At 40.6% G+C, this 15,124-nt stretch overlaps 1 protein-coding gene across 1 annotated transcript in view; it reads right to left on the bottom strand.

The window, feature by feature from the left end:
• Nucleotides 1-15,124, bottom strand: part of SLC25A15 (solute carrier family 25 member 15) — a 36,321-nt gene that overhangs the window by 6,823 nt on the left and 14,374 nt on the right. The window contains 1 exon segment of the mRNA XM_027856937.1: nt 2,670-2,807. Coding sequence (XP_027712738.1) covers nt 2,670-2,807 — 138 coding nt within the window.

Genomic DNA, 15,124 nt, shown 5'->3' with positions numbered 1-15,124 from the left:
TTCTTTACAGAGCCTTTTTGTGGTGAATTGGCAAGAATTAGAACCTTAAGGGACAGCTAGGTGATGCAGAGGACAAAGCTCCAGCCTTGGAGTCAGGAGGACCTGAGTTCAAATCCAATCTCAGACACTTGACACTTATTAGCTTGTGACCCTGGGCAAGTCACTTAACCCCATTGCCTAGCCCTCCCCCTGCCAAAAAAAAAAGAAAAGAAAAAAAGAATTAGAACCTTATTTAACCTGATTTAAAAGTTCTCTTATTTCTATCTCCTCAATTTTCCTTTCTACACTTTGTGTTTTAGTGGGCAGCAAGTGGATCTTGTTCAGGTGGCTAGATGACCAAAATAGGGAGGAAGGAGTTAAACTGAAGGGAAAATTGTAGGCAGTTAAAAAGATGAGCTACAACAAAGGTGTCAAACTCAAGGCTTACCAGCCTCAAGGAACCTGCAAAACTCCCCAGCAGCTGACAGAACCATATTAAAATATAATTGGGATTACTAGCTGTATGATCCTGGGCAAGTCATCTAATATGCTGCCCACTATGTGAGTCTGACACCAGTGAGCTACATCTAAACTGTCCTACACTGAAAAAAAAAAAAAAAGCACAGAGGAATAAGGATTGCATCTGGTTTAAAGAACTCCCAGATGAGGTGACTTCCTCTGCCAGTGCAGGTCAGTGTCTTCTCTACAACTTAAAAACCTGGAGTTGCCTAAAGCACTGAGATGCCACTGGCTTTGCCCCAGGTTGCATAGCCAGTATGTGTCAGAAGTGGGACTTGAATCCAGGTGTTCCCGCTCTTAAAGTCCGTTCTCTATCCCATGATGCCAAGCAGAAATTGACTTACTTTATTAAAGGAAGAAAAGTATAGAGAGCACTTGAGTAGGGTGACTTGTCGTAAGCACATCCACAAAGCATTTTGCCAGGCCAGGAGGTGAAAACAACATTGTCAGAAAGAGGTATAGCCCTGCTGTAGTGGCAAGAACTCCAAATTTGATATCAGAAGACCTGGATTGGACCAGATGTTCCCAGCTCTAAATGCTAAAATCCTCTGAATGTTCCTTTGTACTGATATTCACCACTTTCTTCATACTGAACCAATCCTACATTACTGGTATAAATCTAACCTGGTCATAATGTATAATTTTTTTTTATATGTTGCTGTAGCCTCTTTGCCAAAGTTTTATTTCCCACTTTTGCATCAGTGTTCATTAGGGACATCGGTCCATAGTTATTGTAAGGAGCCTTGTTTCCGTTTTGTTTCTTTTTTGGACTGAGGACTAGAGAGAGGCCATTTACCAAATAGTAAATAATAATTCACCTCTCACTTCACTCTCTGGCAATAGGTGGGACTCAAAACTCAAGTCACCTGAGGACCTGGGGGCCCCAAGATAATTAACTTGCGTCTGATGTATTCCTTCAAGAAATCGAAAGAGTTTAACCAGACATCAGCTGATTTGCTAGGTCCCTCCAGTACAGCCAGGAAGTCAAGATCAGTTGTTTTATAAAGGGCAGCAATTACAGGAGACTTACATGATTTGCCCAAGGTTGTTCTGGGGACCAATGTAGAGATAAAACAACAGGTAGTCCCAATGCTATATAACCTCTCATGGTTGGGACATTTCTCTTCCGAGATACAAAATATTTCAATTCCTGTCCCCTGACACCCCCTTTTTTGATATGGTGTTCAATATTACATTGTTATTGCTGTTATTTGTCCTTCACTCTGGAAGTGGACCAGGACACCAGGAGGGTGATGCCATGACTTGCAAATGAAGTGGATTCAAGTGAAGGAAGACCATATAAGGTCACCAGCCTCATTTTCTCCTCTAGAGCCATCTGGGTCTGGCGAGATATAGATCAGGATGATTGGAGATGGCCCCCCAATATTACATATAAGGGGAAAGAACAGACTACTCTTCTAGCTGAATTATTTAAATCATTTTTAAAAAACAATTACTTTGAAATTGAAGTAATTTAAAAGAAATTAATTTTATTTACTTTTTTCTTTTATATCAGTCATTCTCATCAACACCTTCTATCACACCTCAAATTATTTTCTTTAAAAATATCTTAGGGCAGCTAGGTGGAGCAGTGGATAGAGCACCAGCCCTGGAGTCAGGAGGACCTGAGTTCAAATCCAGCCTCAGACCTTTCTTTCAAGAAAGGGTTAAGAGCTGATTTCAGACCACATACTTGACACTTAACTAGCTGTGTGACCCTGGGCAAGTCACTTAACCCCAATTGCCTCACAAATCCTTTTTTTAAGGGGATTTGTTCTGAGAAGTTTGGATTCAGTCAAAGGACTGTGAGAACCTAGAAGGCCATGAGTGGTCTCAAGGTAGAAGGTTCCCCATCCCTGGTAAGCTTTTTCTAGCATCAAGGCAAATTAAATGTCTTAAAGAGTACAGAAAATAAGGTTGTTCTACAAATCTCATTGACAGAAAGCTGATGCTTTCTAAATAAATCAATATATTTTAGAGTGGACAAATTAGGATAAAGTAGGTTTGTTTCTGTGTTCACTTTTTAATCTGATATATTTGCAGCAATGTCCAGAGACTTTTGCCCCCTTCCCACCAGCACACAGAGCATCCAACACACAAGACTCACCACCACCCCCCTCCTACCCCAAGGTGACAAGGAAGTGCTGTGGATCCGCACTAATGGAACTTACTTCTGGCTTTCTGCTATCTTCCCTGATGTCTGCATTTCGTACATGGTCTGTAGTCGACACTTCACCAGCTCTGTGGGGCACAGCACCAGGGCAGCAAAAGCAGAAGCAAAAGAGCCAGCAGTCGCATTCTGCATATCGCTGAACAAGAACACAACAGAACGTCAAGCGTCTGCGCACAAACATTTATTAAGCACCTACTATTTGCAGGTGGCAGTATACTTGTAGTCAAGAAGACCTGGGTTCAAATCTTCCTATGACACACACACTATCTGTGTGGTTCTGAAGAAGTCACAACCTCTGGGTTGCTCCAGGCAACTTCCTAAGCTGTAAATTGCAAAGAAGGCACTCACCTACATGTTGAGGGAGTTTCCTCACCTGTGGGTTCCCCATATCAATGAAATCACTGGTCGGGTCCTTACACTATCCCTATTTGAATATACTTGGGTCCTTACACTATCCCTATTTGCAATATACTCTGCTCATGGGGGCAGCTAGGTGGTGCAGTGGATAGAGCACCAGCCCTGAAGTCAGGAGGACCTGAGTTCAAATCTGGCCTCAGACCAAACACTTGACACTTACTAGCTGTGTGACTCTGGATAAGTCACTTAATGCCAATTGCCTAAAAAACAAACAAACAAAAACAAAATAAAACAAAACAAAAAACCAAGCAATATACTCTGCTGGGGAAGCTGAGGGTGCAGGGGATGGTATTACTGAGTCAGGACTCAAGTAATGAATAAACATTTATTAAGCAGCAGGCACTGTGCTGAGCACTGGGGATACAAAAGGAGGCAAAAGACAGTTCCCGCCCTCAAGAAGCTCACAAACTAATGGAGGAGGCAACATGCAACAAATACATACAAAGCAATACATACAGGTTAAATAGAAAATAATTAAAAGGAAAAAGCACTGGATTTAAAAGGGGTTAAGGAATGCTTCTTGCAGAAGGTGGGATTTTGGCTGAGACTTAAAAGAAACCAGGGAGATCAGTAGTTGGAGTGGAGGAGGGAGAGTGTTCTAGGCATGAAGGAGAGAAAGGAAAAATGCTTGGAGCCAAGAGATAGAGTCTTGGTTGTGAAACAGCCAGTGCCACTGAATTGAAGAATGTGTGTAAGGTGTAAGAAGACTGGAAAGGTAGGAGGGGGCTAGGTTGTGAAGGACTTCGAATGCCAATCACAGCATTTTGTATTTGCTCTTGGAGGCAACAGGAAGCTGCTGGAGTCTGTTGCGTATGGAGGTGACATGATCAGACCTTCGATTTAGGAAAATCACTTTAGTGGCTAAACGGAGGATGGACTGACTGGAGCCAGGCAGATCCACCAGCAGGCTATTACAATAATCTAGGCATTATTGTAACTGGTGGGCAGGATCATGGCAGAGAAAAGTCCTTTGGACCTGAGTCAACAGTGCAGACTGAAGAGGAATGAAGACATCTTTGACTTGGGTTTCATTTTTAAATTGGACGTTCTGAGAGGAACCAGCCAATCAGAATATGGGGCCTCTAAGGCAGAGGTTACTTCCAGTGTGAGAACTAGTTCAACGGTTGAGTGAGCTTGAAATAGAAAAAAGGAAACATAGTCTCTGCCCTCTAGGAACTACACTCCAGTGAAGGTGATAATAGCAATAGGTAATTATTGGTATTAAGCAAATAAGCAGTAATAAAGCAAAATGAGCAATAATAAATGTGTGTGTATTTCCACTCTAAGGCTTACTTCACATATGTTATCTCATCTGAGTCTTACAACAATCCAGTAAGGTAGGTCCTACTGGTGGTTGTCACTCCAGTCCCGTCTGACCCTTCCTGATCCCACTGCTCCTACCGGTATTATTTTTTAAATAGGATTTTATTGGTGTCTTATTTTTTTACATCATCATAGTTTTCCTCAATAGCCTTCATACTTCCCCAGAGCCATCCCATAGAACTATTAGTATTTTTTTAAAAAGAGGGAAAAAAAAATCAACATAACCAATCAATACATTTAAAAAGTCATAAACATATGCAATGTGTACCACCTGTGGACCTCCTACTTCCATGAAGGGGAGAGTTGGATGTGTCCTCTCCTATCTCTTCATTTGAGTCTTGCTTGATCTTTATAATTTTGCTACATTCATTTTTGACTTTTTGCTGTGCGGTTATTCTTTCCATTTGCATTTTTTAAATTGTGTATACTGCTTCTTGGCTCTGCTTACTTCATTCTGCATCAGTTCATGTAGATCATTCCATGCTTCTCTGTTCATTTCACATATAATTTCTTTTTTATTATTATTTTCAGTTCCAAATTCTCTCCCTTTCTCCACCCTCCACCCCTCAAGAAGGCAAAATATGATGCCCATTATATATATATAGGCAAAATATTTTCGCATTAATTATGTTCCAGGGAGATAAAAAGCAAGAAAAATAAAGGGGAAAAATATGTTGCCATCTGCAACCTGAGTCCACTAGTTATCTAACTACAGATGGATAGTATTTTTCATCATGAGTTCTTGTGGTGGGTCAGAGTATTGAGCAGAATCACAAAGTCTTTCACAGTTGACTATCCTTATATTGCTGTTACTATGTACACCGTTCTCCTACTTCTGCTCACTGCACTTAGCATCAGTTCATATGTCTTCCCAAGTTTTTCTGAAACCATCCCCTTCATCATTTCTTACAGCACAATAGTTCACATCACATCATATACCACAATTTGTTCAGCTGTTCCCCAATTGATGGGCATCCCCTCAACTCCCAATTTTTGCCATGACAAAAAGAGCTGCTATAAATATTTGTGTAAATATGGGTCATTTCCTTTTTCTTTGATCTCCTTGGGCTATAGATCTAAAACAGTATGCATAGTTTTATAAATCTTTGGCCATAATTCTATACTGTTCTCCAGAATGGTTGGACTAGCTCACAGCTTCACCAACAGTACACTACTGTACCTATTTCCCCATATCCCCTCTAGCATGTCATTTTCCTTTTGTGCCATTTTAGCCAATTTGATATGTGTGAGATTTTTTGTTTTAATTTTTTTAAATTAAAGAATTGTTTTAACTTGTACTTCTATAATTATTACTAATTTAGAGCATGTTTTTATGATTATTGATAGATTTGATTTCTTCCTCTCCTTGATCATATCCCTTGCCATTTATTAATTAGAGAATGGCTCTTATTTTGATGAATTTCATTCAGTTCTCTATATATGAAAAATGAGATTTTTATCAGAGAAACTTGCAGTAAAAAAAAATTTTCCCCCAATTTCCTGCTTTTCTCTAACTTTGCCTGCAATAAATTTGTGCCAAAACTTTTTAATTTTATGTAATCAACATTATCAATATTACTTCCTGTGAACCTCTCTATCTCTTGTTGGTCATGAAGTCTTCCCATATCAATAGATCTGACAGGTAATTTTTTCCATCCTTCCCTAATTTGCTCAGATCACCCTTTAAATCACAGACCCATTTTGAGCTTAGCTTGATATACAGTTTGAGACATTAGTCTGTACCTAGTTTCTGCCATACTGCTTTCCAGTTTTCCCAGCAGTTTTTGTCAAATAGTGAGTTCTTGCTCCAAGAGCTGGGATTTTTGGGTTTGTCAAACACCAAGTTACAGTGCTCATGTTTCTGTACATTGTGTATTTAACCTATTCCACTGATCAACCACTATTTCCTATGCAGTACCAAATTGTTTTCATGATTACCAATTTCTAATATAATTTGAAATCTTCTACTTTAAGCCTCCTTCCTGTGAATTTTTTTTATTCCCTTGATATTCTTGACCTTGTGTTCCTCCAAAAGAATTCTTTTATTTTTTTTCCCTAGCTCAATAAAATAATTCTTTTGTAACTTTATTGATATGGCACAAAATAAGTAAATTAATTTAGGTAGTATTGCCATTTTTATTACACTGACTTGGCCCACCTAGGAGCAATTAATATTTTTCCAATTTTTTAGACCTGTCTTCATTAGTGTGAAGGTTTTGCAATTGTGTTCATGAAGTTCCTATGTATGTCTTGGCAGGTAGAATTCCAAGTATTTTTAACTATCTGCAATTACTTTAAGTGGAATTTCTCTTTCCATCTCTTCCTGCTAGAGTTAATACAGAGAAATACTTATGATTTGTGTAGGTTTATTTTGTATCTAGCAACTTTGCTAAAGTTGTTAATTGCTTTGATTAGCTTTTTAGTTGACTCTCAAGAGTTCTACAAGTAAGCCATCATATCATCTGCAAAAAGTGATAGTTTTGTTTCCTCATTGCCTATGCTTATTCCTTCAATTTCTTTTTCTTCTAAAATTGCTATCAGTAGCATATCTAGAGCAATTATTGAATAATGATGGTGAAAATGAACATCCTTGGTTTACCTTTGACCTTACTGGAAAGGCTTCTAGTTTATCCCTAATACAGGCAATGCTTGCTCTTGGTTTTAGATAAATTCTACCTATCATTTTAAGAAAAGCCCCATTTTTTCTATGTTTTCTGATATTTTTCATATGAATGGGTGTTGTATTTTGTCAAAAACTTCTTACACATCTATTGATATAATCATTGATTTTTGTTGGTTTTGTTACTGACATGATCAATAACACTTATAGTTTTCCTAATATTGAACCTACCCTGTACTGCTGGTATAAATCTAACTCAGTAAGAATGTATGATCTTTCTGGTAAATTGCTGTAATCTCCTTGCAGGTAGTTTATTTAATTTTTTTCAGTTTATATAATATTGAAATTAGTTGTTCTTTAAATATCTGGTAGAATTTGGTAGAAATTTTTGGTAGAGTTTGCTGGTAAATCCATCTGGTCCTGGGTTGTTTTGGAGGAGTTATGTTTTGAGAACTTAGCAAAATGCTGCTTTCACACTTCCATCTTGACTCTGTCGCCCATATTATTTCTTACAACACATTACCATCTACCATTTTGTTCATGTTCCACAATTTCCCCAATCAATGAACATCTACTTTGTTTCCAATTTTTTTTTTGATGGGGGAGCTAGACAATGGGGTTAAGTGACTTGCCCAGGGTCATACAGCTAGTAAGTGTCATGTGTCTGAGGCCAGATTTGAACTCAGGTCCTCCTGACTCCAGGGCCAGTGTTCTATCCACTGTGCCACTTAGCTGCCCCTCCAATTCTTTATAATCACAAAAAGTGCTGCCACAATTATTTTAGTGTATGTGGGAATTTTCTTCTTATCACTGAGTTCCTTGGAGCTCCTACTGATGGGGTATGGGTCTGATGGGGTTGGGACCTGGGCCCCAGAAAGGAAAAACCCTGGACTTTCACACATGGCCAAATCTGGCTTTCCCTTGAGGCTATAATCCCATCAACTGGCCTTTCATTGTGGACCTCCCTATGGCCTCAGGCCACTTCTCCATTCTCCCTTGGCCACGTGGTCCAGGTCCCTGGAATTCTATTACCTCATAGACTACTTGGCCACTCCTAGATCCCTCCTATAGTCTTTCTGTATATAAGGTCCATCTTGCCTCCATTAAGATGCTGAGATTCTTATAATCTAGCCACTACTTAGATTCTCATAATCTAGCCAATAGCTTACTAATGTTCAGACTCCTTAAGAGCCTGCCCAATATGATGGATGTTCTAATAAGCCTTGGCTGAAAGAAGGCTTGGGTCGAATTCTTTTGGGCAGGACCTGCATGTTGTGATTTTGGGGTCCCAGGACCCCTGAACCCCTAAACCCATCATTTTGGTGGCCTGTATGAGGAAACTGCCTAACCCCAAGTTCTTCTCCAGCCAAGACTGGAAGGTACGTAAGTCTCCTCTCCCTCCCTTTCTTGCTCTGCAGTTGGGGTCCCTCTCCAAGCACCAAGGCTTGGAGGTGCTTTTTGGGCAGACAGTTACAATGCTGTCTTGCTCTTGGCCTGACTCTCTCAGGCTCTCAGTCCACTGAGTCAGTTCAAGGCCATGGACCTGGGTACACCTTCCGTAGCATAGAGGACAAGGACAGATGCCCTAACCAGAAGTGTATCTGTTAATTCCCTCGGTGCTAGGGAATTGGAAAACTGCAGTTGCTTCGGTTCCCTGAGGCTTACTTATTCTCTTCCCTCTGCACCTCTGAATCCTCCTTCATGGAGGTTACAGGGAAAGTTAGAACAGCTAAAAATATCTTGGCAGATTCTGGAGGTTTTGTGATTGATCATTAGGGAGTTTTGAAACACCTTTGATTTCGTCTCCCCCCCCCCCCCCCCGGGAAAGGAAGGAGGGGGGAGGGGCAGCAGCTACTGCTTGGGCCCCCCTGGCAATGGCCTTGGGCCCTATGGCAACCTTTGCCTAGAAGCATCACCCAAATTCAACACATCCTGCTCAAGGTAAAGAAGCTGGCCTCTGAACTTGGGTAAGCATGCTCTTTTAAATTTGTAGTTTTAACTGTTAAGATGAGAAGTTGATTCTCTGTGTAAAGTAATTTGGAAGTACATTTAACAAAACTGAAGCCACCTACCTGATTGGTAATGGGTTTGTTTCAAGTTTCAAATTGGTGAACTTTCTGTATCAGTTATACCAAGCAACTTTTCATAATTTGGTTTCCACTAAAATAATTTACTATTATTGGTTATTATTTTGATGTGTAAACTAGCCAAAAAGCTTATTTGGGTTATGTATGGCTTGCTGAAAATTTGCAAGTGTATAGAAATCTCTAATGATTGGCTTTTTACATTAGGATAAATTTAAGTTTGAGATGCAAATCTTGTAAAAGTTTTTCCTAAGCTGTGATTAGTAAAACTTGCTGTTTGAGGTAAAAGCTCATAGAATTTTATTTTGAGTTGTCGATAATCAATAATCCACCATCTGAGAGAAATGTCACAAGCTACTCAGAGAAGGTGATACTGGTGGGAATTCAGCATCAGGAAAAGCTGAGAGGACAATTTTAGACTCAGTCTAAGATGAGATCCTCCTGGCCCAGTTTCCCCATTATGTTCCTTTGAAAGGGAATGTTAGCCACCTGGCTATTCCTGAGTCTGGCTATGAGGTGGGTTTGATACTACATGATTGGAAAATACAGAACTAAGGATGTTTTATCCTCTCAAAGTTGGGCCCTAAATCTAATCACTGCTTTATATCTGGGTCCTACAGTCTTTTCTGTCAGATTTGTGTCTTCCAGACTACAAGCCATTCACCTACAGTTGGTAACAGCGAGTGCCAGCCAATGTCCCCCCATAGTTCCCTAGATGCTGCCTGTGCTCGGTTCCAGTCAACCTCCTCTTTGGGACCCCCTTGAGGCAGGGACAGCTCTATGCCCCTTGCCAGCAGGAAGCAGTCTCAAAAGCCGAGACCTTCGCCCCTTACCCCAAAAGAATTTGGGTTCCTGTTTGTTTGAGGGGGGAATGATGGGGTTGGAATCTGGGCCCCAGAAAGGAAAAACCCTGGACTTTCCCACATGGCCAAATCTCTGGCATTCCGTTGAGACTATAATCCCATCAACTGGCCTTTCATTGTGGACCTCCCTATGGCCCCAGGTCACTTCTCCATTCTCCCTTGGCCATGTGGTCCAGGTCCCTGGAATTCTATTAATTACCTCATAGACTACTTGGCCACTCCTAGATCCCTCCCACAGTCTTTCTGTATATAAGGTCCATCTTTCTCCATTAAGATGCTAAAATTCTTATAACCTAGCCACTGCTTAGATTCTTATAATCTAGCTAATAGCTTACTAATGTTCAGAATCCTTGGCTGAAAGAAGGCTTGGGTCAAATTCTTTCAGGCAGGATGGGGTCCCAGGACCCCTGAACCCCTAAACTGCATCAGGTCCAAGCCAGGACCTTTGCTTCTTACCCCAAAAAGAATTTGGGTCCCATTTGTCTAAGAGATTCTCCCACTTGATCAAGAAGGTCTAGGGCATTCCCCTGAGGCCATAATTCCATCAATTGGCCTTTCATTGTGGCTAAACCCAAAATTCTGTTACCCTGGACCTAGCCTAATCCTCCAAAGTCTTATTTCCCTATGGCCCCAGGCCACTTCCCACCCTTAATCCTATCTAGGCCCCATTCTCCCTTGGCCATGAGGTCCAGGTTCCTGGAGTTCTATTACCTCATAGACTACTTGGCCACTTCTAGATCCCTCCCATAGTCTTTCTGTATATAAGGTCCATCTTGTCTCTACTCCATTAAGATTATCAGATTCTTAAAATCTAGCCACTGTTCAGATTCTTATAATCTAGCCAATAGCTTACTAATGTTCAGACTCCTTAAGAGTCTGCCCAACGTGACGGATGTTCTAATAAAACTTGTCTTTGGCTGAAAGAAGGCTTGGGTCAAATTCTTTTGGGCAGGATTGTCTTGTGATTTTGGGGTCACAGCACCCCTAAACCAACACTACTGGTATTGTTACTGCCATTTTACAGATGAAGAAAAGGAACTGAGATATTAAATCACTTACCAAAGGTTACACAACTAGTAAATGTCACAACCAGGATTAAAGGCTAAATCTTCCTGATTCCAAGCCCTCTGTTCTTTCTCTTAGTCCAGACTCCTAAAGGTGGCTGGTTTGAATGACCAAGGCATCTAATGATGTATTTCCAATATATATTCAGAGTCCTTGAGCTGGGAGGAACCTTAGAGAACATATAGTTCAACTCCCAATTTTATAGATGAAGAAGGTGAAACTCCAAAGAGATCAGTTAGCCTCCCCAAGGTCACATAGCTAATTAAGGGCAAAGGTGGGACAAGCCTAGGTCTTCTGAGCCGTAGTCTAGTGATCCTTCCACAAAACCAATAAGAATACATTTGTGCATGTGTACATACACACACATTCACAAACACACACACTAACATATGCACACAAATGCACATGGCGCATAACTTGGACCAGTGAACCAGAGCTGGGAATTTTCTGGCAAGCCAAACCTAGCAAGCCGTAGATTTCCTAAGTTACACTAATGTTCTACAACAACAGCAGGTCAACAGTCTTGCACAGGTAGCCCTAAGTTCTTAGCACTGATAATGATACTCACACCCAAGTGATCCAGTCTACTGGCTAAAAAAGGAAATTAATTCAGAAAACACTAGCCCTACATGGTAGGGCAGTTAATGTTAACGGAAAGTGCAGCAGGCCTTGTACTTTGGCTTAAAGGTGGAGAGAGCAAGGAGACATTGCCAAGTGACCCTGTTCCTGACAATTGGGCCTCAGAGGGGCTTTCTTTCACAAGGAGAACACACTGCTTGGGGCACGTTTCCTTTTGGAATTTACTTTTAAATTTTTAAAAAGATAAACATACAAATATTTACATGTATAATATATTTGTGGACATACATGCATTGTATTATTCTTTCAAACTCTATTGCCAAGTGGTACCCAGTACATAAGCTTCCTCTCACTTCCCTCCAACTATCACAAAGCAAAAATCTTTGCTTTCCTAATTCTGCTAAAACCCAAACTTTAACCAGGGTGGGGAACCTGCAGCCTCGAGACCACATTCTGTCCTTGGGTGTGGCCTTTGACTGAGTTTTACAGAACAAATCTTTTTATTAAGAGGATTTGTTCAGTGAAGTTTGGATTCAGTCAAACGGCCTCGTTTGAGGCCTCAAGGCTGCAAGTTCCCCACCCCTGCTTTAAACTTTTCCATTCTCCCAGGCTTTTTCAGGGCCACCCTGTCAGTCAGGTGACTGAGACCTATCAGTTAAAGTCATTAAGAGGTTATTATCTAGCTTTAGGGACCAAAGGTTAACAGTCCATAAGTATAGATAGCTTTTGGACATTACAGTGCAGTACCCTCAGAGGCTGGTTTTAGAGAGAGGCCAGGGCTGAATTCTTAGAGACAATAGTATCATAAAAGGAACCAGCCCTTGGGGACAGCTGGAGAGGTAGAAAGGAGCTGGGGACTGATTTGATTTGTCAAAAGCTTGGTGAAGCCAGGCCAGGAGTAGGGACTGGTATTAAATGGGCTTCTCAGGAGTCCACTTCTCTCTCCTTTTCCCTCTGCCACATTCAGCTTAAGCTGTTTTGAATGAAAGGAAATCCAGGCACCTAAGGATATATTGGCAATATCGGCATAGGCATATGCTTGCCTATCTGACACTCCTCACTCCACTCTCAATGAAGGGTCTGATGGAAATCCAAGTGAGTAGCAAATACGGACTAGATTATTCTGGATTCAGTGTGGACTTTAGGTCTCTAAGAAATACTTTGAAGTCCGGATATAATCACCTAGGCTGCACAAGTCCCATTTTATAACCTAGCTCTATCCCCTAAGCTCCTACTAAGGCCCACAGAGGGCTCTTTGTATGCTGGAGATGGCCAAGAAATTAGGGGAGGTCAGTGTGAAGAGTTGGCTTTTTTTCTCTATCTTTGGAGACTGCAAGCTATCTGATAGAAGCTGCATTCTAAAGTAGGAGACAGGAGAAAAGGAATTCTCCTCATCCTCCATGGTTGCCAGAGATCCCCAATAATACTGGAAAGTGGAAGGTAAAGCTCTTTCACTATCTCCTCCTACTACCCAGCCCCCATCTATTCCCTGACCCCAAACACAGTCATGAACGCATGAGAGGAACAATCTTCCAACTGTACTTAAGCAGAGGACATTCTCTGTCTCTTAAGAGAAAGAAGAGGTAGAAATTTGTGAAGTCTTTCCTTAATACAGTATTACAAATATTTCCACTGCCCCTAAGATTTGATTAAACATTATCCAGGTACCCTTAATGCTATTCAGAAGTTAGTACCAAATCAGTCAACATATGTAAATGCCTTGCAAACCTTTTAAAGCACTATATAAATGATGGCTACTATTAACAGTCAAAATGTTTATCAATCAAATATGTATTAGTGTATAAATGTGAGCTACTTATGATTATGTTATTTTTTAATGCTAATAAACTTGAGTGACTGATCTTAACAGAGAAAAAATACAGTTGACCAAAGGATTTGGGTAACATGGTTCATTGGAACTCATCCTGGATTCGTAGTCAGAGGACAAAGGTCTGATTCTCGACTTTGTTTTTTACTAGCTATGCAGACAGGTCACTGTTAACCTCTTGGGGCCTCAGTTCCTTCATCTATAAAATGAAGGGGTTTAAGATGCCATATGAAATCCCTTTCAACTCTACATCTACAATCCTATCATATTACTAGTTGCAATTACATTTATGATGTTTTATAAGTTATGCAGATGTTACATGGGTTAATTCTTGCTTAGTGGATAGATGACTGGTCTAAAAATTAGGAATATCTGGATTCAAATCCTGTATCTCTGATATAGACACACTATGTGATCCTAGCAAATCACTAGGTCTTTGCCTCCTCACTTTGACTCACTCCACATGACCAATATGTTGCCAAATCTTGTCATTTCTACTTTGACAACATCTCTCTTATATATCCTCTCCTCTTCACTCATAGAGCCTCAATCTTAGTTGAAGTCCTAATTACCTCTTCCCTGGACTACTACAATAAGCTCCTAATTAGTCTCCCCACCTTGAGGCTCTGGTCACTCTAATCTATCCTTCCTTCAGCAGCCATGGTGATTTTTCTGAAGTTTATATACACACCTTCATCCACCTATCCAAGGAGCTCCAGTGGCTCTCTCAATTAGCTCCAGAATCAAATATTAATCCCTTTGGCATTTAAAGCTCTTCACAATCTGGCCCTTCCAACTCTTTCAGTCTTTTTAAGTACTTTCCAGCCTCTATGATCTAGCCATACTAGCCTCTTACAGCTCCTCAAACCCAACATTCTATCTCTCATCTCCAGACCTTCATGTGAGCCAAACATTCTCTCACATCTGGAATTGTTATCTGCCCCCTCATTCCCACGTCTTAGTTTCCCTGACTTTCTTCAGGACTAAGTAAAAACCCCATCTTATGTAGGAGGCCTTCCCTAGTCCCCCCATAACTGCTAATACCTTCCTCTTCCAGAGTCCCATCCATCTACTCAGTACTCTTTGTATCTACCTAGTTGTCTCTACACAGTCTCCCCTTTTAGAATGGAAGTTTCTTGAGGTCAGGGTCTATTTTATTTATTCATTTATTCATTCATTCATTTTTGGCATTTTAATCTCCAGCAGTAAACACAGTGTCTGGCATACAGTAAGCACTTAATAAATGCTTGCTGACTGCCTAGACTTCTTGGTGCCCCAGGTAACTCTAAGACTGTGAATTACAGACAAATTGCTGAGTCTGCACAGGTGGTGTAAGTTTTCACATAATGAGTTCTCTGTGGAAAGGGAAGGTCAGAGAAAGGGAAAAGAATGGAAAGAAAAAAAATACCACTCATTCACCATTATAAAACATTGTTTCACCCCACAACATGGATTGCAAAAAGACATTATAACAAGGTTCTCCAGGTATCAAGAAAAAACCAAGAACTGGATTTCTCCTCCTCATTCAATTACAGCAAAATTTCTGCAATCTAGACCACTCAGGATAACCAAATTTTCTGAAAAGCTGTGGGCACATGCCTTTAAACATAAAAACCATTTTTATTGGGAACATTTTAGATGGAAACCAGCTATTTCCCTCAAGAACCATTTACC

The sequence above is a fragment of the Vombatus ursinus genome, unplaced genomic scaffold (assembly GCF_900497805.2).
Source record: "Vombatus ursinus unplaced genomic scaffold, bare-nosed wombat genome assembly UNPS02011700.1, whole genome shotgun sequence".
NCBI lineage: Eukaryota > Metazoa > Chordata > Mammalia > Diprotodontia > Vombatidae > Vombatus > Vombatus ursinus.
The sequence above is the reverse complement of the archived record's forward strand: the minus strand, read 5'-3'. Positions and strand labels throughout refer to the sequence as shown.